The 27,898-nt window shown below is 44.7% G+C and overlaps 1 protein-coding gene across 1 annotated transcript in view; it reads right to left on the bottom strand.

Annotated features, from left to right (window-relative positions):
• Positions 1-27,898, bottom strand: part of kcnt1b (potassium sodium-activated channel subfamily T member 1b) — a 226,744-nt gene that overhangs the window by 76,017 nt on the left and 122,829 nt on the right. Inside the window, exons 12-17 of the mRNA XM_078551275.1 lie at positions 26,186-26,322; positions 20,747-20,810; positions 17,087-17,195; positions 16,413-16,521; positions 12,541-12,690; positions 8,655-8,893 (exon numbers count right to left, since the gene is read on the bottom strand). Coding sequence (XP_078407401.1) covers positions 8,655-8,893; positions 12,541-12,690; positions 16,413-16,521; positions 17,087-17,195; positions 20,747-20,810; positions 26,186-26,322 — 808 coding nt within the window. The remainder of the gene's footprint in view (positions 1-8,654; positions 8,894-12,540; positions 12,691-16,412; positions 16,522-17,086; positions 17,196-20,746; positions 20,811-26,185; positions 26,323-27,898) is intronic.

Raw genomic sequence — 27,898 nt, 5'->3', positions numbered from 1 at the left:
CTTCACAGGCAGAACCACATCACTTTTAAGGAGGCTCATGGGCAGGTCCCTACCCACCAGATCAGCCATAAGGCCTGGGTGGCTTTTCAATGGCTGCAGGGCTAGGGCTTGTTTGGGGAAGGGGGAGAAGTGGCCTCAGGCAAGGGAAGAGGCTGCAGGATGAGGGCTGTACTGGGGAAGGGAGGTATCCCAGGGTGTGTGTGGGGGCGCAAGTTGATCTGTGCAAGTGGCCTCAAGATGGTGAGGGCTGAGGAGGCAGTCTCCAGAGGAGATGAGGCCAGATGGGGATGTAAGGGTGTGTGTGAGAGAGTAAGTGGTGATGTCCCTTGAGCTGGCAGTGAGTGAGATCCCAGTGAATGTGTGATGGGCTTGAGTGTGTGAGTTTAAGGTGATGAGGTGGTTGCCTTACGCTGGTGGCACGGATGAGGTCAAACCTCTTCTGTGCAGCGCTGGCACTGACCACCACGGCAACTGCTCCCAAGCCGGAGCGGTGAGATTGCTGGACCGCCTGCGGCCACAGCAGGGGTGGAGGACATCACGGCGTGCCTCTGAAAGGCATTCCAGTGACGGGTCACTGAACTCTTCTTGGCTTTCAGGGTCATGTCTTCAGTGGAGCCATCCTGGGCTGTAAGCACTGAGAACTGTGTGTGTGGCTGCAGTTTAGATATGGCACCCGGAGTGAGGGAACGGTGAGGTAACAGCGTGATGGGCGATTCAGAGGCTGCCCGCCAGCGAGGCAGCGTGTTTCCTGTGGCTGCATAATTAATGAGGCGGTATTGGGACAACACGGTGTGACAAGCCACCATTGCGGCCAATGGGTAAAACATCCTTTTTCCCACCCACTACTGCATTTAGTGCAAATCTGGGACGATTCCACTCTTCTTATCTCAAGTTTGCTGTGAGGTTATTAATAGAAACTGGATCCCAGCAAAATTGAGGGTTTGGGAAATGTGCCACCACTTACAAAGGGGGAAATCAAAATCAAAACACCTTTCTGTTTACAGACGAATGGTGAGAGGAGAAATCAGGGCCATTCAAATTAAACCCCCTCCTGTCCATAACACATGCAAAGAATACAGATGCTCGGCAAATATGTACATTTTGAGAAGACAGAGAGAAGGTGAGTGAGAGAGAGAAGGGAAAGGGCTAAATATTTGGGCCCAGCTGGAGACAGGAACAGTGTGAACAGGGCCCAAAAATACTGGTGTTGGCTGGTGTGCCAGTTTCCCATTTTAGCAGTAGTGGGATTGGAACCTGCAGGGGTACCTAGCCCCAAGTGGCGGGTAGCCAATTGTCTTGTTAAGAGTCTTGTTAAGTGCAGTAAAAGGAGGCTGACTGGAATTTTACATACACCAGCAAGGGAGGCTGTAGGTACCCAGAGGCTAGTGGCCAGTGGAAGACTGGGGGGTTTGGGGGGACGGGGAGAGTGGGAGGTATTGCAGGCAGGCCTAGAAACCCACCCTGCCTGCTGAGTGCAAGGGCAACCTAGGGTTATCCTGCAGAGGGACACCCCCTATCTCTCCAGCCCTCCAGTGCCTCCCCCCCCTCCACCGCTATAATGGTGGCTTGCTTGCAGGAACAATTTTTTTAATTAAAGACGTAAAAAAAATTGGTGAAAGGGCATTTGCATGTTGATGTGCCCTCTCTGTTATAGGTTTATTGAATCATAGAACGGTTAAAGCACAGGAGACCATTCGGCCCATTGTGTTTGTGCTGGTTCTCTACAAGAGCAACTCACCTAGTCCCGCTCCCCTGCCTTATCCCTGTAGCTCTGCAATTTTTATCTTTTCCGTTAATGACCCAATTTCCTTTTGAAAGCTATGATTGACCCTGTCTCCACCACACTCATGTTGGCATTGCTTCATTGGCCAATCATATCTGCGCCCTCCTGTTCTTGATCCTTCCACCAATGGGAATAGCTACACCCTATCTACCCTGTCCAGACCCATTAACTTGCCATCACTGTCTGCTGCTGCTCTCAACCTGGAAGATCTCTGATTGGCCCTCCAGCTTTGAGAGCCCACCCGCCACCCTTAATTGGACAGGGGACCTGACTCCAGGCCAATCAAGGGGACACCTCTGTGAAAATTGCATTGAGTGACTTTTTGTCTGCGGGGGCAGGGATCTGGAAACAGTTCCGACTTCTGATTTCCGCCCCCAATAGGGAAAATCCAGCCCAGAGAGAAAGAAATACATGGAGACACAGAGACATTGGGACACACAGAGAAAGTGAGATGGAGATAAAGAGAGGGAGACAGAAAAACACAGACTCAGACAGAGAGAGAGATAGAGAGACACACAGCTATAGACAGAAATGTAGAGAAAGAGTACAGGCCCAATTTTAACCTAGTCCTGAGTTCAGTGAACAGGGTGTGGACACCTATGCTTGCATCAGATAAGGTAATCAGCCATAGCAACCAGGGATCATAGGCATCCACCTAGAAAGAGAGACAAGTGGTTATATAGCTAGAGGGGAACCTACTCCACATCAAGCATGGGGTAAGGCAAGGAGGCAGGTCTCCAAAAACTACCACAGCTGGTACAGGGATTGAATCTGGGTTGGGTTAAAACTGGGGCTAGAGTGTGTGCCTTTGTGGGGCAAAGGCAGGAGATGCAGAAGGAAGAGAGTAGAGATCTGCCAATGCCTGTAGGTACACAGAATTCCAGCTTATTCATTCATGGGATGTGGGTGTCGATTTATTGCCCTTGTTCAGAGGGCATTTAAGAGTCAGCCACATTGCTGTGGATCTGGAGTCACATGTAGACCAGACCATGTAAGAACAGCAGATGTCCTTCCCTAAAGGACATTAGTGAACCAGATGGGTTTTTACAACAATCAGCAATGGTTTCATGATCATCATTAGACTTTTTAAATTCCAGATGTTTATTGAATTCAAATTTCACCATCTGGCGTGGCAGGATTCAAACCTGGGTCCCCTGAGCATTACCCTTGTTCTCTGGATTACTAGTCCAGCAACAATACCACTACACCACTGCCTTCCCTCGAGAAACAAAGTATAATTGATGAGGTAATTTGATATTAGGATAAAGTATTTTGTATTTTACTGTGCGGCACCTAGCTTGAGAAGAACTGAACTTGCCAAAGGCCAGATTCTGTCATTTACCCTCGACTCCCAGTTTGAAAAAAAAAAGAATCTTGCAAAAAAAATTGCTTTCTTTCAAGCAAATTATTGATTCATGAGAAATATACATTGTAGGCGATAATCTTCTGGCCAGTATTTAACTGGTTGGTTCAGCACTCTTCAGCAACAAAAGTAAAAAAAAAAATCGATTTCTATTTCTGACTCGACCTTACCTATTACAAAGATAAAATAAAAACACTGGATCAGAAAAATCATGGCCATACAGCCATTGATTTAACAAAATACAATCTTCGTTTCTGAAATAGAAAAATGTGAATAGGAGCCAGGAAACAAAAACAATCATATTTAACCAGCACTCCTTAGGGAACAGCTCTCCCTCTCTCCTGTTATCAGAGACTGTCCCATCCCCTCTGTCTCTGCTCAATACTATGCACATTCATTCTCGCACTCTTACCCATGCGCAAACGCTTCTCTCTCACACCAAATCGCCTTGGTCTGTTTGCCTCTTTCTGTTGTATCATGCATAGTCTTCCTGATTCTTAGGAATTTGGAATACCTTTCCCTGGTGAATAAGGGCTTGTTAATAACATTTGCTCTATGTGTACTGTCAAAAGGTTTTTCTTATTTATTCGTTCACAGGATATGGACAGGGCTGAGTAGGCAAGCATTTATTGCTCATCTCTAATTGCTCTTGAGAAGGTCAATTGGGGATGAACTGCTGCAGTCCGTGTGGTGTAGGTACACCCACAGTGCTGTTAGGAGGGGAGTTCCAAAATTTTGACCCAGCAACCGTGAAGGAACAGCCGATATATTTCCAAGGCAGGGTGATGTATGGCTTGGAGGGGAACTTGCAGATGGTGGTGTTCCCATACATCAGCTGCCCTTGTCCTTCTCGGTGGTAGAGGTTGCAGGTTTGGAAGGTGCTATTGAAGGAGTCTTGGTGAATTGCTGCAGTGCATCTTGTAGATGGTACACACTGCTGCCACTGTGCATCAGTGGTGGAGGGAGTGAATGTTTAAGGTGGTGGATGGGGAGCCAATCAAGCAGGCCGCTTTGTCCTGGACGGTGTCAAGCTTCTTGAGTGTTGTCAGAGCTGCACTCATCCGGGCAAGTGGGGAGTATTCCATCACACTCCTGACTTGTGCCTTGTAGATGGTGCACAGGCTTTGGGGAGTCAGGAGGTGAGTCACTCACAACAGAATTCCCTGCCTCTGACCTGCTCTTTATAGCCACAGTACAGTGTTTATATGGTTGGTCGAGTTGGGTTTCTGGTCAATGGTAACTCCCATCACTTTTACTAAACTGTTATAGATCTTTGCTCAATTTAATGAAAGTGTTTTCCTTTCATTTTATGCACAAAGCAAAATATCCCTCTGGTGTAAGGATATTCACACTTTTACTCTAATGAGAAGATTTATTTTATTCTCAAGCAGGGTCCCAGTTGACTGTGTTTTTAAAATATTATCAGTATTTTTTGTAACAAGTTCAATAACAGAATCTGCAGAGAAGTTCATACACCCGATTACATCCGATTTAGAGACGTCACATTTATAATGTTGTTAGTTTATTGACTACAAAGTAATTACTTTTGTGTAACTGCTTATTCATGAGCATGGAACTAAATTATTTCAAAGGTGGCTCTAAATTAGGTTGCGTGGGTGGAACACAAACATATCTAAATCTCAACACTGGGACATGACAGTTACATCTTCACCAAATCTGACATTGACCTAAAATTAAGAAGTTCGAAAATGGGGTTATGTAAACCCAACGATGATTTGGGCTATTTAGCGGGATATTTGCAAATAAAAGCTCAGTTTGTTTCCTTCGACCTTAAGAAACTTGTTTAAAACATTGGTTAGACCTCAACTGGGAGCACTATGTTCAATTCTGGGTACCGCATTTTAGGGAGGATGTCAAGGCCTTGGAGAGGGCGCAGAAGAGATTTACCAGAATGGTACCGGAGGTGAGGGACTTCAGTTATGTGGAGAGACTGGAGAAGCTGGTGCTGTTCTCCTTAGAGCACGGAAGGCCAAGAGGAGATTTGGTAGAGGTGTTGGCGCTGAGATAGATGGTCAGCCATGATCATAATGAATGGCGGAGCAGGCTCGAAGGGCCGAATGACCTACTCCTGTTCCTATTTTCTATTAATCTATGTTTCAAGATAATCAATGGTTTTGCTAGGGTAAATAGGAGAAACTGTTTCCAGCGACAGAAGGATTGGCAACCAGAGGACAAGAGTTAAGGTGGACTGCCAAAAGAACCAGAGACAACTCCCACAAGTGAGTATTTACGATCTCGAATGCACCTGAAGGTGTGTTGGAAGCAAATAGTACCTTACGAAAGAAAGCGAATTGGATAAATACTTGAAGGGAAAAAAAAATTACAAGGTTGCAGGGAAAGAGGAGAGTCAAATAAATTGGCTAGCTTTACCAAAGTGCCACCATAGGCTCAATGGGCCAAGTGGCCTCCTTTTGTCCTGTATCATTCTCTGATTCTATGGGCAGAAGTTTTTGCTCAGCAGGCGGGGTCACGCCTGATCCGCTCGAGCGTAAAATGATGCGCATTGGTGTCGGCCGAGTGTGCCGACATCAGCGCGCGGTCGCGCGATATTTCGGTCGGCGGGCGTGCGCCGGAGACAGCAGCGCGCCCGCCGACAATTCAAAGGCCTGTTAAGGCCATTAAGTTATCAATTAACGTAAAGTTTTCGCTGCCCATCCAACCTAACGGTCGGCGGGCCGGCGAAAAGGCCAAGCGGCCTTTGCATGTTTTTGGATACCTCATCCGCCGGCGGGATGAGGTTTCCAAAAGCAAATAAAAACGAAATAAAAACTTTAGTTTTTCATTAATAATATGTCCCTGCTCATGTGACAGAGTCACATGACGGGACATCTTTTATTACATTTTTATTTAAAAATTTTTTTTTTATATATCTCTTCATCTCCCTGAGGCAGCTCCATGCTCAGCCCTGTTACACTCCTCCCCCCACACCTCCGCACAGGCACCACTCACGTTTTTGGCTGGGAGGGCCTTAAATGGCCTGCCAGCATGAAATTGCGGTGCAGTGCCAATTGCGGGCAGCAGTCGGCTTCCCGACAACTCCCGTCCACCGAGTTCACCCGCCAAGGGCAAAATTCGGCCCTATGAAATGATTGCTAACTTCCAGTTGCCTCCTAAGTTTAGTGAGTGTGCAGCCATTTTAAACAAGCTGTAAGACCAAAATAAATAGAGAGACGCCAAGGTCGGGCTAGCAGTCTGTTGAGCTTGTGCAATCCTCTTTCAAGACCGGCCCTAATTATTTTTGATAGGTATCCTACACCTAGCATCATTTACATTGACCAGCCTAGGCTTTGAGCAGCAACGTCTCTTTAAATATTATGATTGAAATTGAGTAACTTAGAAGCCACCGGAATTAAACCTGTGGCCTTTCTGCTCTATATGGCTCACCTACTCGAAGAAGAAACTCACTGAATCGTCAAGGGAGTTTCCAAGTGAATCATGACCAACAACAAAACCAAATCTTAAAACTGAGGCCATAGTTGTCCTATCTTTAGTCCTTGTTTTGGACTTGACAAAAAAGTGACAACATCAACCCTAGCCCAAACTTCCTGCTTCACCAGGAATTTGTCCAGTTCCCATTTAATTGAATCATCAATTCTTGCACTGGCCACACAGTATTACATAGTATTTCCAACACAGAAACAGGTTATTCAGTCCAACAAGCCCATGCTGGTGTTTATTCTCCACGTAAGCTTCCTCTCACACCTCTTCATCTAACCCCATTGACATATCTGTTATTGTTGGTTTTGGTCTGGTATGTGGTAGTCATAGTTCTGGACTTACAGATAAGGCTGGAATTGATACTGTTAACAAACCCTCTCTTTTATTTAATATTACACTAACAATTTACAAGGCTGCCTCTACATAATGCTTTACATAGAACTCTCCCTACCTCCATGTTATGTTCTCATATGGCCTTATGTCACCGATGATGTTGACTATATATTTACATATTCAACTTTAACCCTTTATACTACATCTCCCCCCAAGTCTCTGACTTGATATTTTCTTTCATGCGTTTATCTAGTTTTTCCTAAATGCATCTATGTCAGCTACCTCAACTACTCATAGCGAGCTCCATATTCTGACCACTCTCTGGGTTGTTCCTCCTGAATTTCCTATCGCACTTACTAGTGATTTATGGTCCCTCACTCTTGTTGCCTCTGTAAGTGGAAGGATCTGCAAGTGGGTAGGTCTATCCAGCCAAATCCTTTCATAATCTTAAAGACTTCTATCAGGTCACTGCCCTGTCTTCTGAGTCCAAGCCTGTTCAATCTTTCCTGACAGGTGTAACATCTCAGTTCTGGTATCATCTGAGTAAATCTCTTTTGCACCTTCTCCAGTGTCTATCTGACCTATCTGGTGGTTTGATTACTTGGAGAATTATTTAGATTTTAATCATGTTCCCTTGGCTTCTATCTTAACTTTCACATAAATGCGTCTTTAGAATTCCCTTCTATTTTTGACCCGTACTCCCTCTGTTCCACTTAATATTTCTTCATCTTCCCCACTCTCATTATGGATAGGAAGGTCGCAAAATGCATCTGATAAGTGACATGTAAGAGATTAGTTATAAAAGTGAACACAGAGGGCGTTGAGAAGAACGCTAGCAGGATGTAGGTAAGTAATGTGCTGTAAGGATTTTGCTAGGATGTCTTTCGGTCTCCATTTGGACGTAGACACAAGTGGAATGATATTGAAGTTTGCAGATAATAACACATTACTGGCCATGGGAAACTGTGGGGAGGGATACAAGACCTGGGCCTGATAACAGAGTGAACAACCCTACATTGATGGAGTCAGACCATTGGATGAAATATTTGGTTTGGGAGTCATACTTTTAGGGCGGGATTTTTCCAGCCCCGCCCGTGGCTGGGATCATCCGGTCCTGCTGAAAGTCAATACAATTTGGGCTGGGCAGCCTAATCTTCCCTGGCGGGTCCCGCCATTATGCTGCCGCAAAATCCTGGCCATAGATTCTACACCCATCTTTTGTTTCTTTATTTGCCGCAATACATTCCCTTTTGCCTTGCACCATCATCCCTCTTGTCATTTAATCATTCTTGTCTTCCCCCTCTTCCCCTCCCTCCGCACTTGCTTAAAACCTGTTACATCTCTTATTTTTGTCAGTTCTGACAAAGGTTCATCAATATGTGACCTAAACCCTGTTTCTCTCTCCACAGATGTTTCCAGCTGTTGAGTGTTTCTAGCATTTCTGTTTCAGATTTTCAGCATCGGCAGTGCTTTTTTTTTTAAAGACTCGTCGCACTTTTGAATGCTTTAGGTTCAGATATTATCCATTGCAAAATCTGACCTTTGAACCCTAAAGCTTGACATCAGCCAGCTGCAACTTCTTGATTTTCCTTTCCTTCTCTTTCAATCCTGATGATGTCCTGTAATAGGGGCCTTGACCTTTCACTGGGGTTTTTCAATGTAGAAAATAGAGTGCTGAGATTTTAAGGTAATTAATCTTGATGTTTAATCACTCACCCATACTTGCAATAATGCTGTGGACAGGTAGCCTGGAAGCACCACTGAAGATACCTTCTGAGCTTAGGCCTTTCTTCTTCTGCTTCTCTTCCTCTTTGAAGATGAATGCTGAGTTTTCTTCCTTTGTGATGTTAATGTAGAAGCAGGTGTCCGAGTTAACCATAATGTACCGGGGCCCAGGGTTGAGCAAAATGCTCTTGTTATCTTCTCTCTTTGCACCAATCAGGCAGACCCCATACCTGAAGAACAGGAAGAAAACCAGGAAATACTCAGCCAACTTTGAATGTTATTGCAGTAATTTAGGAAAGCTAATAGAATGTTATCGTTTATTCTGAGGGGAATTGATTACAAAAGTAGGGAGGTTATGCTTCAGTTGTACAGGGCTTTGGTGAGACCACATCTGGAATATTGTGTGCAGTACTGGTCTCCTTACTTAAAGGAAGATGTAAATGCATTAGAAGCAGTTCAGAGAAGGTTTACTAGACTAATACCAAGAATGGGCGGGTTGTCTTATGAGGAAAGGCTGGACAGGTTAGGCTTGTACCCACTGGAGTTTAGAAGAGTAAGAAGCGACTTGATTGAAACCTTTAAGATCCTGAGGGGTCTTGACAGGGTGGATATGGAGAGGATGTTTCCTCTTGTGGGAGAATCTAGAACTTGGGGTCACTGTTTAAAATAAGGGGTCGCTCATTTAAGACAGATGAGGAGAATTTTTTCTCTCAGAGGGCCATGAGTCTTTGGAACTCTCTTCCTGAAAAGGCGGAGGAAGCAGTCCTGAAAAGGCGGAGGAAGCAGTCTTTGAATATTTTTAAGGCAGAGCTAGATAGATTCTTGATTAACAAGGGGGTGAAAGTTTATTGTGGGAATGTGGGGTAGAGGTTACAATCAGATCAGCCATGATCTTATTGAATGGTGGAGCAGGCTCGAGGGGCCGAGTGGCCAACTCCTGCGTCTAATTCGTATGTTCGTAGGCCCTTTGTTCCATTCGAAAAGCTCACCGGTTCCTCTTCATAAAGATCCCATATTAATTTGGCCGAAAAGCTCTTTCATGTCAGACATACTCTGCAACTACTTATAATTATATCACACCTTTAACACAATAAATGTCCCAAGGAGCTCACAGGAGCTTTATGAAACAAAATATGACACCGAGCCACATAAGGTGATATTAGGGCAGATGAACAAAATTTAGTCTAAGAGACAGGTTTTAGGGAGCGTCTTAACAGGAGGAAAATGAGGCAGAGAGGCGGATAGGTGTAGGGAGGGAACTCCAGAGTTTTGGGCCTAGGCATCTGAAAACGCAACCACCAATAGTGGGTGATTAAAATTAGGGATGGTCAAGAGACCACAATTAGATAAGTGTAGATATCTCAGAGGATTGTGGAGGGGGTGAGGCTATGGAGGGATTTGAAAACAATTTTAAAATCAAGGCTTGATTGGAAGCCCATGTAAGTCAGTGAGCGCAGCAGTGATAGGAGAATGGGACTTGCTGTGAGTTAGGACACAGGCAGCAGAGTTTTGGATAACCTTAAGGTTTATGGTGGGTAGAATGTGGGAGACCAGCCAGGAGTGCATTTGAATAGTTAAGTCTAGAGATAACAAAGGCATGAATGAAGGTTTCAGCAGAAGACGGGCTGAGATAGGGGAAAAGTTGGTGATGATATGGGAGTGGAAATGGACAGGTCAAACAGTGAAATGCATGAGCATTTTGGCTATTACCATCTGTCAGAACATTTCTAAAGGAGATTTGCACTCAAAGTGCAACTCAGAGTGATCCTTCTCCCTCAGATGCTCATTGATTAGAATTTTCTGTCAGATTTCCAACAACAATGTTCTCTTTTCTACATGTTTTCTAATTGCAGCTTAATCAATGAGAGGAATAAAAAACTTATACATGAGCTTCCTCACAAAACAATGGCATGACATTGGGATTAATCTTAAAGATGTGGGTGTTCACCATCAACATAAACTGTGGCTTAATTGGCATCCACATCTAGCCAGAGGTGACTTTGTAAGTGAATTTAATAGTTAGTATCCACTTTGACCAAAGATTTGCATCTTCTGTATCCCAGGTTTGATAGCTTATTATTTACAGCTCCAAATGGTAAAGGTTATTTTTGGCAGTGCTTAGCAAAGATGATATTAGAAGACAAATGGAGGGTTTTTTAGCAGCACGGGTAACCATTAACACCATTTTGAATTGCATTCCCAAGTGGGAAGAGGGTAAGGTGACCACTTAGTGCTCACAATGGCAACAGGCTTTTATGAAATTTTTATGGGCTTTTTCCCTCAATCTGCACCCAGAATAGAACATTTCCATCTCAGGCACCCAATTTCAACATCAAGGGTTAATTGTATATTGACCGTGTTTAATTTTATGCCGATGGTGGGCATTAACCGAGGATTCACTTGTGCCCCTCTAAGTAGACACAGACTGAAACTGTGGTTGTTGGGTTAGGAGATGTATGCTTGTAATGTTTCACTCTGTAAATAAATGCTTATAAAAGTGTGTAAAGATTGGCTCCAGTTCCATCCTTCAACAATTGGCATCAAGCATGCCCAAGGTGGCTGCTTCAAAGTGGTATTTCTCATCTGTTGCACAAGATAGCTCAAAGTTAGATTGCAAATTGCTGCTAAATTAGGAACTTTTTTGTTTCCTGCGTGTGGTGGGGGTCGGGGGAGGGTGGCGGTTGAGAGGGGAGGGTGGTGGTGGTAGCATACTCACTGGAAGTGGGAGTTTATCTGTACAAATTGCACATTTACAACCAACAGACAGAAGAACCTTTGATCCCGGTTTGAAAAGAAAATCATTTTCAGGATGTGATCATCATTGGGAGATCAGCCCAAAGTTAGCTGCACCGAGAAAGTGGTGATTTTCTTTCTTGAACTCTCCACTTGCCTGGATGAGTGCATCTCCAACAACACTCAAGAAGCTCGACACCATCCAGGACAAAGCAGCCCATTTGATTAACACCCCATCCACCACCTTAAACCTTCACTCTCTCCACCACCGACGCACACATCAGCAGTGTTTACCATCTACAAGATGCACTGCAGGAATTCACCGAGGCTCCTTCGACAGTACCTTCCAAACCCACGACCTCTACCACCTAGAAGGACAAGGGCAGCAAACACATGGGAACACCACCACCTGCAAGTTCCCTTCTCAGCTACACACCATCCCGACCTGGAACTATATCGCTGTTCCTTCACTGTCGCTGGGTCAAAATCCTGAACTCCCTCCCTAACAGCACTGTGGGTGTACTTACACCACATGGACTGCAGCGGCTCAAGAAGGCAGCTCACCACCACCTTCTCCAGGGCAATTAGGGATGGGCAATAAATACTGACCCAGCCAGCTACCCCCACATCCTGACAATGAATACATTTTTTAAAAAACTAATGGTTTGCTGCAGCTGAATGGTTTCCTGGACCATGTTACGGGGCTGGTAAGAATCAACTAAATCAGTACGGGACTGGAGTCACATATAAACCAGACCGAGTAAGGGCAGCATTTTCATCCCTAAAGGGCATTAGTCAACCAGCTGGTTTTGTGACAATCGAACATCTCATGGTTAACAAAAGCAAAGTGCTGGGGATACTGGAAATCTGAAATTAAAACAGCCTCACAGTCAATCTTACAGAAACCCGCTTTTTGAACAGAAACTTCCAAACTTTTTCTTTTTATAAACAGACTGAATTCAAATTCTCAAAGTGCCATGGTGGGATTTGAACTCATGTTTTCTGGATTACTAGTCCAACAACAAAATCGCTACAGAGTCATACCCTTGGATAAATTGGACCCCAGATCCCAGTGGTGAACATTCAGTGTCTGACCCCTGGCGCCACTCAGTCCCCATAACGAATTGTTAATCTGAACACTTACTTCTTGTGGGCATGGAAGGAAGCATAGGTGAAACTCTTCCCCTCGTACTCTCCAAAGAACTTGCTGTCACCGAGTTTGATGTGATAAACCTCATTCCCTGAACACCGGCCATACATCCTTTGCCACTGTTCAGGGGACTGTTGTCCTTCCCTGTAACCATGGAGACACAAACCTAGTATTAGTTTAAATTCTTCACAGTGCAAGGTGAACGGGTCAAGGGGTCCCGTGAGGCCTAAGTAAACAGAACAAGGTCACAGAATCACAGGACTGTTCCAGCACAGGAGGAGGCCATTAAGTCCATCATGTCTGTACTGGCTCTCGGAATGGGCAGCTCACTTAGCACCATTCTTCCGTCTTCTCCCTATAACCCTGCATGTTCTTCCTTTTCAGGAAACAATCTAATTCCCTTTTGAATGCTTCGATTGAACCTGCCTCCACCACAATCTCAGGCAGTGCATTCCAGACCTTAACCACCCGCTGCGTGAAAAAGCTTTTCTCATATTATTTTTTGCTTCTTTTGCCAATTTCTATCAACCTGTGCCTTCTCGTTCTTGATCCTTTCACGAGCAGGGGACAGTTTCGCCCCAGCTACTTTGTCCAGGCCCCTCATGGTTTTGAAGACCTCCATCAAATCTCCTCTCAGCCTTCTCTCCTCTAAGGAAAACAGTCCTAACTTCTCCAATCTATCTTCATAGCTCGAGCTCCTCATCCCTGGAACCATTCTCGTGAATCTTTTCTGCACTCTCTCCAATGCCTTCACACCCATCCTAAAGTGCGGAGCCCAAGTGGAAGCCAAGGACATGCCCATTCTTCAAAAGGTGTTCATTCTCCAGCCACAGGAGTATTTGAGATTGGGAATAAGCAGCTCTCAGCATTACTGCATCATTGCACACATTACACCACATTTTGGGAACATAAACCATATTCAGCAGTTTGTGGGTTCTTTCTTCACTGTTGCATGGAATGAGTGATGTGAATTCAATGTGGTTTGAAAAGCTAATTTATCTAGAGGCCAAGTAGCAAGGATATAAATACAACATTTGTGCACATCAACTAACAAAAATCCTTATTGTGAGCAGTTTTTAAACAATTTTGCTGCATCTACCATATTAAATAACCGCCCTTTAAAATACTGAATAACATTTCAGTCAGCCAGCGATATAAAAGCTTGCAGTGTCCCATGGATTATCATGACATGAGCGACACAGCATGCTGATTCTCCATGAGTTGAGCTCCTGCCTTGCCATTGGAGGGTATTACCGAATTAGCTTCAATCCCGAGGTGCTCTCCTTTTCCTAACCATCCACTACTGTGCTAACTCTGGCTCTCTATGTTGTTCGAAAAGACCTCTTATTTTACAAACGTGTACCCCCGCCAGGGAGCGTCGCCTCCCGAGAGCCCATGTCGGTATTCCCTTGGAGCGCAAATTCATAAAGCCGGCTCTTTTCCATTACCGTGAGCTATATCCCTCAGGATGGTGATATGAAAACGATATAATTTTCCTCAGTGGTGTAAAACTGGGCCCTTGCAGAATCGAACCGATTTTCATTCCCGATGGGAAACTGGTGAATCCTCTGACCTGCAATGTCAGTTTGACGCCTGAATTGACAACTGGAAACTCCTGCTTCATGTCTCAATACAAGCTGGGCTTTTCGTTTGAGGGGACCTGGTTTTTAATTCCAGATGCATCATTGTGGAAAGAAATAAACCAAGAACATGATAACACCACAAATAAAAATGTTTCTTTTTATTTTGTCGCAGCACTTTAGTCAGAACCCGGTGCTTTCAAGTCCTACACCAGGACTTGAGCACGGAAATCAAGGCTGACACTTCCAGTGCAGTACTGAGGGAGTGCTGCACTGTCAGAGGTACCGTCTTTCGGATGAGATGTTAAAACCAAGACCCGATTTGCCCTCTCAGGCGGATGTAGAAGATCCTTGGAACCATTTCGAAGGAGAGCAGGGGGAGTTCTCCTGGTGCCCTGGCCAATAATTCTCCCTCAACCAACATGACTAAAAACGTGATGTGGTCATTATCACAATGCTGTACATGGGAGCTTGCTGTGAGCAGATTGGCCACTGCATTTGGACATTACAGCAGTGACTACACTTTAGAAGTACTTAATCAGCTGTAAAGCACTTTGAGGAGCCCTGAGGCCCTGGAAGGAGCTAGATAAATGCAAGTTTTAATTTTTTTCAAATTGCCAATGAAATTCAGAATTATACTACATCCGATTCCACAACATACCTTGATCTGAGCTTTCACACAAGCAAGCCTACATCAAGGAAAACACTACATATAAAGGATATTAAGGATTTTCATGGATAGATTATCATCACATGTTGCTTAAGTGCTGACTAACATTGCTTTTGGTGAAGGACAATATAGGTCTCGATAGGGAAAGTACATAATTTGGATGAAGGAACGTTGGCTCTAAAGTAAATGCCAAAAAACCAAAAGATTGAAACAATGCATTCCAAAAGCACAGAGGATAACAAAACAGATCTAAGGAAAGTCAACTGAATAAAGGGCTAAGACTTCAACTTAATTTACCAATTTTGTATTGTCAATCAAAGACTGTAATTTGTACAGTTGGGCTCCATTGAATCATTAATTCCAATAAGTAATTCAACATGAACCCGCATGCGCCTGACTGTAATTCAACAAGAACCTGCATGCGCCTGACTGTAATTCAACATGAACCCACATGCGCCTGACTGTAATTCAATATGAACCCGCATGCGCCTGACTGTAATTCAACATGAACCCACATGCGCCTGACTGTAATTCAATATGAACCCACATGCGCCTGACTGTAATTCAACATGAACCCACATGCGCCTGACTGTAATTCAATATGAACCCGCATGCGCCTGACTGTAATTCAATATGAACCCACATGCGCCTGACTGTAATTCAACATGAACCCACATGCGTCTGACTGTAATTCAATATGAACCCACATGCGCCTGACTGTAATTCAACATGAACCCACATGCGCCTGACTGTAATTCAATATGAACCCGCATGCGCCTGACTGTAATTCAACATGAACCCACATGCGCCTGACTGTAATTCAATATGAACCCACATGCGCCTGACTGTAATTCAACATGAACCCACATGCGCCTGACTGTAATTCAACATGAACCCGCATGCGCCTGACTGTAATTCAACATGAACCCGCATGCGCCTGACTGTAATTCAACATGAACCCGCATGCGCCTGACTGTAATTCAACATGAACCCGCATGCGCCTGACTGTAATTCAACATGAACCCGCATGCGCCTGACTGTAATTCAACATGAACCCGCATGCGCCTGACTGTAATTCAACATGAACCCGCATGCGCCTGACTGTAATTCAACGTGAACCCGCATGCGCCTGACTGTAATTCAACAAGAACCCGCATGCGCCTGACTGTAATTCAACATGAACCCACATGTGCCTGACGGTAATTCAACATGAACCCGCATGCGCCTGACTGTAATTCAACGTGAACCCACATGCGCCTGACTGTAATTCAACATGAACCCACATGCGCCTGACTGTAATTCAACATGAACCCGCATGCGCCTGACTGTAATTCAACATGAATCCACATGCGCCTGACTGTAATTCAACATGAACCCACATGCGCCTGACTGTAATTCAACATGAACCCGCATGCGCCTGACTGTAATTCAACATGAATCCACATGCGCCTGACTGTAATTCAACATGAATCTGCATGCGCCTGACTGTAATTCAACATGAATCCACATGCATCTGACTGTGTTATGGGTTCAAATACCTTTCACAATCCTCCATTTGTACAGATAGAGCGAATCCTTGTGAAGGGGAATTTAAACACCGTAAAAATTTGACTTACTGTCCCCTGGAGGTATGAACCAATAGGGTGATGAGCGTGGACGTGGAGGGACAGATGCAATTCAAGGCTAACATGGCATATTTAAACTCCTCTTCACAAACGACATGATCTGCGAGAAAGTGGAAATAAAAAGAAACACAATCAGTCAAGGAGGAATTTTTGAAGGGTCATTTTCAATGTTGACTGTTTTACCTGAGAGAGTCAGAGACTGATAACTTTTAAAAAGAAATTTGAACTTCCGTTTAATAGCTGAAAGAATGGCATGTCAAGATTTCACATTTTAAAACAATTACAGTTAGAAATCGCACAGAAAGAGGTACAACAAGCAAGAAGAGAAACAGCTTCTTCAAGGTCAATTTCCACTTGCCCCAGGCTGCTGTACATAATTTCATTCAACATGTCAGCCTATAATATCCTTAAGGAGAACTGGTTTTGCAAAAGACTGCACAGACAGATGCCTGAATTACGATCATAACAGCTGATTTCCACAGTAATCTTCTGCTCTTTCACTGTGGGATGAAACCTTTATTTAAAAAAAAAGCAAAATCAAGTGCAATGGAGCCAATGATCTGCCACTTGACCATTTAGAAAATGCTTAAATTTAGGCAAAGCCAAATGGAAACCAAATGCAGATCAAGGCTTGAGAGCGTGGAGGGGAGAAAGCAAAATCTCACCTGCAAACTTGACGTGAAACTTATTCTCCGGCTTCAGGATCTGAACATAGAGGGGGCAGTTTGGGGCAAAGTCCTTCACAGCCCAAGCTCTCAAGATGGTCTGATGATCCTTCAATATGTAAAACACCCATTGTCAGTCAGAAAAGAAACTCTCCACTGATAAGCCAAAGCAGGAGGTTCAATTTTTCTGTCACCTGTCTGTAATAAAATTACAAACCCACACTCTTTGTAAACTGTTTTGTGAAAGAGTTAGCCCATTATTGGGTGAATTATTACGTCCTTGGTAAGTCCAGTAATGTCGCACTGCAACACTGAGTGTGTCTGCCTTTGTGTTTTACCTCTCTCTCTCTCTCCCGCTGTTCCCCTCCTGAATCATTGGGTTTGTAAACTCCCAGCTTGGGATGGCTTAATCACTATTTTCTGAAGTGCACCATTTCCCTTCTTATTATTTCCAACCTTTTTGGTGTTCTATACCATGAGCCTTTCCCTGGGTTCTTCAATAGAGCTAAACAAAAAATGTGTTGGCTTTAAATCAGGAATCATATAGATTCTGGTCCAGCACTTGATAGTGCTGTAGCTTTGAAATGAAAGAAAGACTTGCATTTATATAATACCTTTCATGACCTCAGGACGTCCCAAAGCATTTTGCAACCAATGAGGTTCTTTTGATGGCTGGCCGCTGCTGTAATGTAGGAAATGTGGCAGCCAATTTGCACACAGCAAGCTCCCAGCAATGTGACAATGACCAGATTATCTCTTTTAGTGATGTTGATTGAGGGGTGAATACTAGCTGGGACAGCGGGGAATGCCCCTGTGTTTTGAAATATTGGGCAGGAGTTTCTGGCCCCCACACCGGTGGCATTGTCACAGGTGGGATGGGAAAATGTGGAGAGGCGCTAAAAGTCAAATTTTCCTGTCCCGCCCGTGACGATGCCTGCCTGCAAGCAGGGCTGGAAAGTCCCAGTCAGTGTGTGGGACCCTTTTAGGTCCACCTGAGAGGACAAGTGGTGTCTTGAGTTAAGGTCACATTTGAAACACAGCTCCTCCGACTGTGCAGCACTCCCTCAGTGCTGCACTGGAATGTCTCCAAAGTTGGACTCGAACCCACAACCTTCTGACTCAGAAGCGATAGTGCTACCAGTGAGAATCATAGAATGGTTACAGCACAGGAGGGGCAACTTGGTCCGTCATGTCTGTGCTGGCTGTCTGCAAGAGCGATTTAGCTAGTCCCGCCCCCTCCCCCCTGTCCTTTCCCTATAGCTCTGCAAACTTCTTTTCTTCAGGTGCTTATCCGATTCCTTTTCGAAAGTCCCAATGGAATCGGCATCCCCCACGCTCTTGGGTGGTGCATACCAGATCCTAACCGCTCGATGCGTAAAAAAAGATTTTCATCATGTCAGCGTTGATCCTTTTGCCAATCACCTCAAACCAGTGTTGCCTGGTTCTCGATTCTTCCGCCAATGGGAACAGTTCCTCCCCAATCACTCTGTCCAGATCCCTCCTGATATTGAACGCCTTTATCAAACCTCCTCACAACCTTCCCTTCTTGAAGACGATCAACCCCAGCATATCTAATCTATCTGAAGTCCCTCATCCCTGGAACTATTCTCATAATTCTTCTCTGCACTCTCTCTGACGCCTTCACCTCCACCCTAAAGTGCGGTGCCCAACACTGGGCACAATCCTCCAGTTGAGACCGAACCGGTGTTTTTTATACGGGTTCATAATAGCTGAGACATGGCTGACATTTTGAAGTTCAGTGAAAACTGTTTAGATGGATCTGCTTGTGCCTGTCTCTTTTTGTTGGCTATTAGTTCATTCTGAAGCTAAAGTTAACATAGAAAATAAAGTTTGAATGCTGGTATCAGCTCCATTAGTGATGGGTTAAGGAAAGACACTCCGACTGACCTTGTTACTTAACTTTACGCTTCAGTGTGATGCAGCGTAATACGACTTGTGAAAAAATTGAAAGCCCACTGTTTGTAAATTGTTTGGTGAACACAGCTCCTCCTAAGCTTTGCGATGCAACTAAATCCTGATTCAGCTCTCGCTGCACCCAACCCAACTTTAAAAGCCCCAAATAAATCGATAACTTAAATGGAGCTCCAATCATCTGATTAAAATAGCATCAAGATCATTCCATTCAATAAAGCTACTATTGAATTGAATTATATGGGTTTTGTTTTGGATTTGTTCAATTGTGCCCACGTGTGACCAATTAATTTTACAGGTTGGCCTGGTATTAGTGTTGCAGTACTACCTTCATGCCAGCAGAGCCCCTCAGAGAGCTGTGTGCAATAATTTGCTGCTCTAAGTGCAAGTTCTGGACGTCATGGATGAGGCTTTTTCCACTTCTACAGAAAATTATAGACTGGCAAGAGCAGACACAGAAAACCTCTGCTCCTTCATGGAAAATACTGCAGCCCCTGACGTGCCAGTGCAAATAAGAACATATGAGAGAGAAGGGGGGGAGTCGGCCATTCGGCCCCTCAAGCTTGCAGTCAATCTGATGTGGCTTCAGCTCTGCTCTCCTGCCTGTCCCCTTGACCATTCACTGTCGCTGGGTCAAAATCCTGGAACTCCCTTCCTAACAGCACTGTGGGTGCGCCTACACCACATGGACTGCAGCGGGTCAAGAAGGCAGCTCACCACCACCTCCTCAAGGGCAATTAGGGGTGGGCAATAAATGCTGGTCTATAGCCAGCGATGCCCACATCCCATGAAAGAATAAAAAAAACCTCCCTTGTCAGTCAAAAAATGGAAGCAAGTTGGTTGAACGCTAGGCCATTCTAAAATAATCTTAGTTGGTATTTGCCTGTTGGGTAACACAAAACAATAAGCGCTGAGTTTATAAAAGTAACAATTAGCTGCCATATACGAGTAGAAGTAGACAGTGCATAAGGTGCCAGCATAAAGCACCACCAGCTAGGGTTGCCAACCCTCCAGGATTGACCTGGAGGCTCCAGAAATTCAAGATTAATTGTCCTGGTGAGCAACCCAAGAGAAAGATTATAGAGGCATAAAAAATTGAGTTTGTTTTCATTTTCTTTGGTAAAATCTCGTTCTAACTATAAAAATACGGGAGACATGAAAAAGAAGCTGTTTGACCGAGCGGGAGGCCCTGTGATGAGACCTCTAGGAACATAACCAGCCAGAGTTGGCAACCCTATTCTGCAAGTTTAGAGCCCGTGCAGGGTACTGCAGGGATTATCATAGCCTGGCCATGGGCCGGCTTGTCGTAAATTATTTAATCTCACACGTCTCCAACGTACCCCACCAAGTCACACACCATCCTGATTTGGAACCATATCGCCCACTGTTCCTATACTGTCCCTGGATCAAAATCCTGGAACTCCCTCCCTAACAGCACTGTGGGTATACCTACACCACAAGGACTGCAGCGGTTCAAGAAGGCAGCTCACCACCACCCTCTCAAGGGCAATTAAGGGCAAGGGCAATAAATGATGTCTTTGCCAGTGACACCCACATCCCATGAACAAATAAAAATAATAAGCCCTGGTTACAGATGGACTGGCTAATGGAAATATGACCTGTTGTCATTAAGTGGCTTCCTGCAAACAACAGGAATGCAAGGTGTAAAAGACCCACACCCCCTCCCAGTTTGAGTTTAAGACTGTCCTCTGCTCAGGTTTACCGTACCGCTGCTGTGCGATCCACTTCGTTGCGGCTGCTAAGAATGAAACAGGCTTCTGCAACATCCATCCTGAGGTAAAGAAGGAAAGACATTAGCTTCCTGATTATTGTGTAAGCTGAAAAAAAGAGACATGCCTAGTCCAATCAGGGTCAAGCTGTCTGGTTTAAATTTTAAACAATGCTTGGCAGTTAACTGTCAGTCACTATCAGTGGTGCATTCTCCATGGCAACGCCACTTGCCAACCAATCAGCACTTTCTTCACATCCGGTATAAATTGTTGTTTCCCCCTTTATATTGGTATTCTTGAGAGTGCCCTCATGAGTGCAGACGAAAAGCTTAGACATGTCTCTTTTTTTCAGTAATACTCAAGTTCCTTACTACCAAATGGCTATTGTGTAAGCCTGCATTAGGCTCGTGAAACAATTCCCCAAGGTTTACCCTCCTGAACCGTATTTATTGGGCACTGATGTCACAGCAGCTGCCGCACAATTGACACCCACACTTCTTTCTCCTACACCAAGCTATAGTAACATTGCAATCAAGTTTGATAGGCACATTTGATGATAGCAATAATGAATTTATGGCTGTAGTTTATTGGTTTCGGGCTTCAAAATGGCTCAGGCTTCAGCTGCCAAGTACAGGCTGCTCTGCCAACCTCCTATCTGTTTTGGGTAAAAGTTGAAGCTCACAATCCCACAAAGGAAAGCAGGCAGACGTGCATTTACGTAGCACTTTTCACAACCACAGTGTTTCCCAAAGCGTTTTACACCCAATGAAATACTTTGGAAGTGTTGTAATGTAGGAAAATGCGGCATCCAATTTGCACCCAGCAAGCTCCCACAAACAGCAATATGAGAATGACCAGATAAGCTGTTTTTGTGATGTGGTTTGAGGGGTAATTGTTGTGCAGGTGAGCAGGGGGGATCTTGCCTGCTCTTCTTTGAAACAGTGCCATGGGATCTTTTATGTCCACCTGACGGGGCAAATGGGGCCTTGGTTTAACCTTTCACCTGAAAGATGGCGCTTCCAACAGTACAGCACTCCCTCAGTACTGCGCTGAAATCTCAGGCTTAATTTTTGTGCTCGAGTCCTTGAACCCACAACCTCCTGATGCAGAGGGAACTGAGTTACAGCTGACACAGAGCTATAACTTGTGCTGAGTTAGCTAATCTCGCTCTGGCCTATAGAGAGCTCAATAGAATTGACTTCTCTGGCCAGAATTAGAGAGAGAAATTGCAAAAATGGTTTTATTTTAATTAAGCGCACATTTACACTACAATTTTCATTTCACGACAACACAAGTGTAACAGTATAACTCTGGAGGCAGTTCCTGAACCAAGTTTACAGCAGATTGATTAGGGATCCTCTAGGAGGAGGAGGTTCAAAGCTGCTCATGTCTGGAGCTGCATTCCTTGTCTAACTGTGTGAAACCCACTGGTGGTGAAAAAGGCCTCAAAAGGTATTATTGTTACAAGTATTTTCTCAAGAAACAAAAAAGTATTTGAAAATCACAATTACTTCTACTGGGTAATCAAGAATCTTGATTCATTTCAGCAGGGAGAATAGAGAGAGACAGTTTTTAATAAAGGGAGACACTCTAAAGGAGGTGCAGGAACAGAGAGACCTCAGTGTACATGTGCATAAGTCATTGAAGATGGCAGGGCATGTTGAGAGAGCGGTTAATAAAGCATATGGTATCTTAGGCTTCATTAATAGTGGCATTGAGTACAAGAGTAAGGAGGTCATGAAACAAAAACAATAATAGCTGGAAAAACTCAGCAGGTCTGACAGCATCTGCGGAGAGGAATACAGTTAACGTTTCGAGTCCGTATGACTCTTCAAAAGAACTAAGGAGGTCATGCTGAACTAGTTAGGCCTCATCTGGAGTACTGCGTCCAGTTTTGGGTGCCATACTTGAGGAAGGATGTGAAGGCATTGGACAGAGTACAAACAAGATTCACAAGAATGATTCCAGGGATAAAGAACTGTAACTATGAGGACAGATTGGAGAATTTGGGACTGTTTTCCTTGGAGAAAAGAAGGCTGAGAGGAGACTTGATAGAGGTATTCAAGATCCTGAGGGGTATGAGCAGGATAAATAGTGAGAAACTGTTCCCACTCAAAACAGCAGCAAGAACTAAGAAGGCATATGGGATACTTGCCTTTATTAGCTGAGGCACAGAATATAAGAGCAGGGAGGTTATGCTGGAACTGTATAAAACGCTGGTTAGGCCACAGCTAGAGTATTGCGTGCAATTCTGGAATCCGCATTATAGGAAGGATGTGATTGCACTAGAGAGAGTGCAGAGGAGATTTACCAGGATGTTGCCTGGGCTGGAGAGTTTTAGTTATGAGCTGAGATTGGAAAGACTGGGGTTATTTTCCCTGGAGCAGAGGAGATTGAGGGGGGACATGATTGAGGTGTATAAAATTATGAGGGGCATAGATAGGGCAGACAGGAAGGAACTTTTCCCCTTAGTGGAGGGATCAATAACCAGGGGGCATAGATTTAAGGGAAGGGGCAGGAGGTTTAGAGGGGATGTGAGGAAGAATTTTTTCACCCAGAGGGTGATGGGAATCTGGAACTCACTGCCTGAAAGGGTGGTAGAGGCAGAAACCCTCATAACATTTAAGAAGTATTTGGATGTGCACTTGCGATGCCATGGCATACAAGGCTACGGGCCTAGTGCTGTAAAATGGGATTAGAATAGTTAGGTACTTGTTTGACCGGTGAAAACTCGATGGGCCGAAGGGCCTTTTTCTGTGCTGTAGCCCTCTATGACTCTATTGCTAGAGGGTATAGATTCAAAATAATTGGCAAAAGGAATGAAAGCGATGTGAGGAAATTTTTTTCACCCAGAGGGTGGTTGGAGTCTGGAACGAACTTCCTGAGAGGGTGGTGGAGGCAGGTTCAATCGAGGTATTCAAAAGGGAATTGGGTTGCTACCTGAAAAGACAGAATGTGCAAGGTTACAGGGCTAAGGCAGGGGAGTGGGACTGGGTAGAATGCTTTTTCAGAGAGCCAGTGCAGACTGGATGGGCCGAATGGCCTCCTTCTGCACTGTAAAGATTCTGTGATAATAACTGCAATTGAAGATTCGGTTTGGCATAAAGCATTGCATATAAAATTACTTGTTCAATGGATTGAAGAATACACAGGCCCTGAAACCTCAAAACTTCAACTCAGCTTGGTTAAGAACACAAATTACTTTAAAGATCCAAGCACGGGCTCCATCACTGAATGCTGCTTGGATGGTAGAGTTATCATTGTTGCATCTTCTAAGATCTCGGCAGGTTAAGTGTGAGTGGACAACGAGTTGGCAGATGGAATATAAAATAGGCGAGTGCGAGGTTATTTACTTTGGTAGCAAGAATAGAAAAGCAGAATATTTTTTAAAAGTTGTGAAAACTTTAAATGTTGATGTTCAGAGGGACTTGGATGCACTGGTACAAGGAACACAGAAAGTTGGCATGGAGGTTACAGCAAGCAATTAGGAAGGCAAATGGCATGTTGGCTTTTACTGCAAGGGGATTGGAGTACAAGAATAAGGAAGTCTTGTTACAGCTGTACAGGGCTTTAGTGAGACCACATCTGGAATACTGTGTGCAGTTTTGGTCTCCGTATTTACTGCGTTGGAGGCGGTACAGTGAAGGTTCACTAGCTTGGTTCTTGGAACGAGAGAGTTGTCCCATGATGAGAGGCTGAGTAAATTGGGCCTCTGCTTTCTGGAGTTTAAAAGAATGAGAGATTATCTCTGTAGTATAATGGGCTAATAGAATAGTTATGGTAATGTAGTGATGTAGGCCATGATGTAACAGTGACATCAGCAGTCATGTGCTCGACACTTGGGAGAGAGGATGGAACAATCGGTACTCATGAGAGACATACCTACTCTGTAACCAATCTTATACATAGTGTTAATAAACCAGCTTGAAGCAACTACCTGAGTAAGACCAGTCTCTCCAGATAAGATAGGTTGAATGCCTATCTCATCTGGAGAGACTGGTCTTACTCAGGTAACTCTCCCGAGTGTTGAGCACATGACTGCTGATGTCACTGTTACATCATGGCCTACATTACTACATTACCATAACTATTCTATTAACCCAGTATACGAAACAATCTTACTGAAACATAGAAGATTCTGAAGGCGCTGAACAGGGTAGACACAGGGGTTGTTTCTCCTGGCTGGGGTACCTAGAACAGGGGGCGCCAGAGTGTCAGGATAAGGGGCCTATCATTTAGGCCTGAGATAGGAGAAATTTCTTCACTCAGAGGGATGTGTTTCTTTGGGATTCTCCACCCCAAAGGGTTGTGGATGCTTCACTGTTGAATAATTTAAGGTTCAGAACAATATATTTTTGGTCTCTCAGGGGATTAAGGGATATGGGGACCAGGCGGGAAAGTGGAGTTGGGGTTGAAGATCAGCCATGATCTTATTGAATGGCAGAGCAGCATCGAGGGGCCGAATGGTCTACTCCGGCTCCTAATTCTTATGTTCTTACGTTATCATTCTCCCGCACAGCAGCTTCCTACATTTAGGGGGTAAATAAATTAATAGTGGCAACTAAAAAAAAAGAGGTTAGATAATCCTACAGTAGCAGAGCCAGAAAGAAAACTTGTTTCTTTTCACACCAGCAATTTTCTTCCACCTGGTTCTGAAGAGATTGTGGAATGGCTTCAAGGGGGGTAGTCGCCCTCCGAACAATCCATTTAAGTTGTCATTAATCATCATGACAGTGAGGGCAACCAGTGGCTTTATTGTGGAGAGATAGAATTCATCGCAGCAAAACTCAAGGTCTGCACACATCCAGCATGGACCCTGTGTGCACGATGAGCCCTCCCAGATCTCTGCGCTGCTTCCAATTCTGGCCTCTTGTGCCTCCCTGATTTTCATCACTCCACTATCGGCAGCCGTGCTTTCAGTTGGTTAGATCCTGAGCTCTGGAGTTCCCTCCCTCATCTTTGCCGCCTCCTTTAAGACATTCCTTAGAACCTACCTCTTTTGACCAAGCTTTGAGTCACCTGTCCAATCTAGCCTGACGTAACTTAATGTCATATTTTGCTTGACAACACTCCTGTGGGGCACCTTGGAATGGGCAGTTTATATATTGAAGGCGCTATATAAGCGCAAGCAGTTGGACGTAGTGATCTAGGGCCGGGGCCCTGGTTGATATTTATTTTCCGCATTCGCTCGGGAGGATCGGTGTGTTACTTTGGCCAAGACTAGTTCACTCTGCAAAGAGCAATGGGTTGAATTTGACCTGTGTAACTCAGCTGCTGTCGGGATAAATTGGTTAATCTACTGGGGCGGCAAATGCAATGTATAATCACCAAGTCATTGATCCCCAAAGGATCACATGGGTCCCCCCCTCTCTCTCTCTCTCTCTTCTTTGCTTCAAATACAAAAGCTCACCACATTGATATGGAAAACATAGCTCACTTGGCTCTCATGAGATCCTGGTCTTTCAGAGCTGACCCCTGCAGATAAATGACTCGCTGTGACCAGAGTGGAATCTGTAACACTCTGCGCACCTGAAGATCCATCTCTGTGGGACACAGGATGACAACATAGTAATCCTGCAACGTGGAAGAGATAAAACAGCAGGTTGTTCAGATGACAAGGTTAGAAAGGATATGTACAAATTAACAATGCACTCAGGACAGGCACAACAGGACTTTAAATTAGAATAATCTCCTGTCCTTACAAATGTCAATATCAAAAGCTCTTGGCCTTATTTGCAGAGATTGTTGTCACAAAAATGCTCACTACAGTCTCAGGGGAAGATTGTCTTACTTGATACCATCAAATTTAGAAGAGGATTAAAAATATTCTGAGTAAAAATCAGGCCATGCGGTGCATTCTCGCTCTCAGCTCCAGGTGATCTAAACAAGCACAAAGCTAACTGTTTCGGCAGCTGAAGGTAAATTAAGGAGCAACTACTGTGCACTTAAAGCTCTTCCTGCTCGCTGACCTACATTTGGGCCCTCAATTTTAAAATTCACGTCCTTGTTTTCAAATCTCTCCGTGGCCTTGCCCCTCCCTATCTCTGTACTCTCCTCCAGCCCCACCACCCTCCAGGATTCTTCCAGTTCTGCCCTCTAGCGTATCCCCAGTGCTACCATTGGTGACTGTGCCTTCAAGCGCTTGTGCCGTAAGCTCTACGGAATTCCCTCCCTACATGCCTCTACCTCTCTCTCCTCCTATATGATGTCCTTAAAAAACTACCTCTTTGATAAAGGTATTGGTCACGTATCCTAATGAACTGGATGTTATGCTGAGCCAGCGGCCCCACGCCCACCAGCATAAAAGTCAGGGATGAGAAATACCTCAGCTCACCCAGGCTACCCAGAGCCAACTTAACAGCTGACGGGCTGATAATTGACTCAGAACAGAACTTCTACCCCCATCTGGAAGGAATTCCCACCTCTGAGAGCTGCTGACCAATCAAATGGACTACAGTCTCAAGTCCCAGCAACGCCACTGGGAGCGGTGGCCACTCCTGGGATTGCAGCTCGTCCCCAACTCCAAGGTACCATAAGCAGGATACAAGAGTAAGTCGGAGTTTTTGCCAAGCCTCAGCAAGGTGGGGTCGGGGGCTGGGTTCATGAAGGTGGAGATTTGGGGGAAACTGCAGTGGAGGTGAAGAATTAACCTGGAGAGTGCTCCATTGGGCATAGGGTGCACGATCAGGAGGTTACCCCCATCCCCGAACAGCTGGCAAGAAAGCTGCCAGGTTTTACTCGCAGCCTTGCCACGTGGTCTGGGCATCATCCCCACCCCTCCACCCTCACCACTGGTTAAATACCAGTGGCAGTGGGAGGAGGCCCTTGAGTAGCCATTAATTGGCAACTTAATGGCCTCAATTATTTCAGTTATGAAGATAGATTGGAGAAGTTGGGGCTGTTCTCTTGGAGAGGTGTAGGCTATGAGGAGATTTGATAGAGGCGTACAAAATCATGAGGGGGCTGGACAGAGTAGATAGGGAGAAACTGTTCCCACTCATAAAAGGATCAAGAACGAGAGGGCACAGATTTTAAGTGATTTGCAAGATAAGCAAATGCGATATGAGAAAATGTTTTTCACACAGCGAGTGGTTGGGGTCTGGAATGCACTGCCTGGAAGTGTGGTGGAGGCAGGTTCAATCGAGGCATT

Source organism: Cetorhinus maximus, chromosome 10 (assembly GCF_964194155.1).
Source record: "Cetorhinus maximus chromosome 10, sCetMax3.hap1.1, whole genome shotgun sequence".
Classification (NCBI taxonomy): Eukaryota; Metazoa; Chordata; class Chondrichthyes; order Lamniformes; family Cetorhinidae; genus Cetorhinus; species Cetorhinus maximus.
This window is presented reverse-complemented; position numbering and strand designations above follow the sequence as displayed.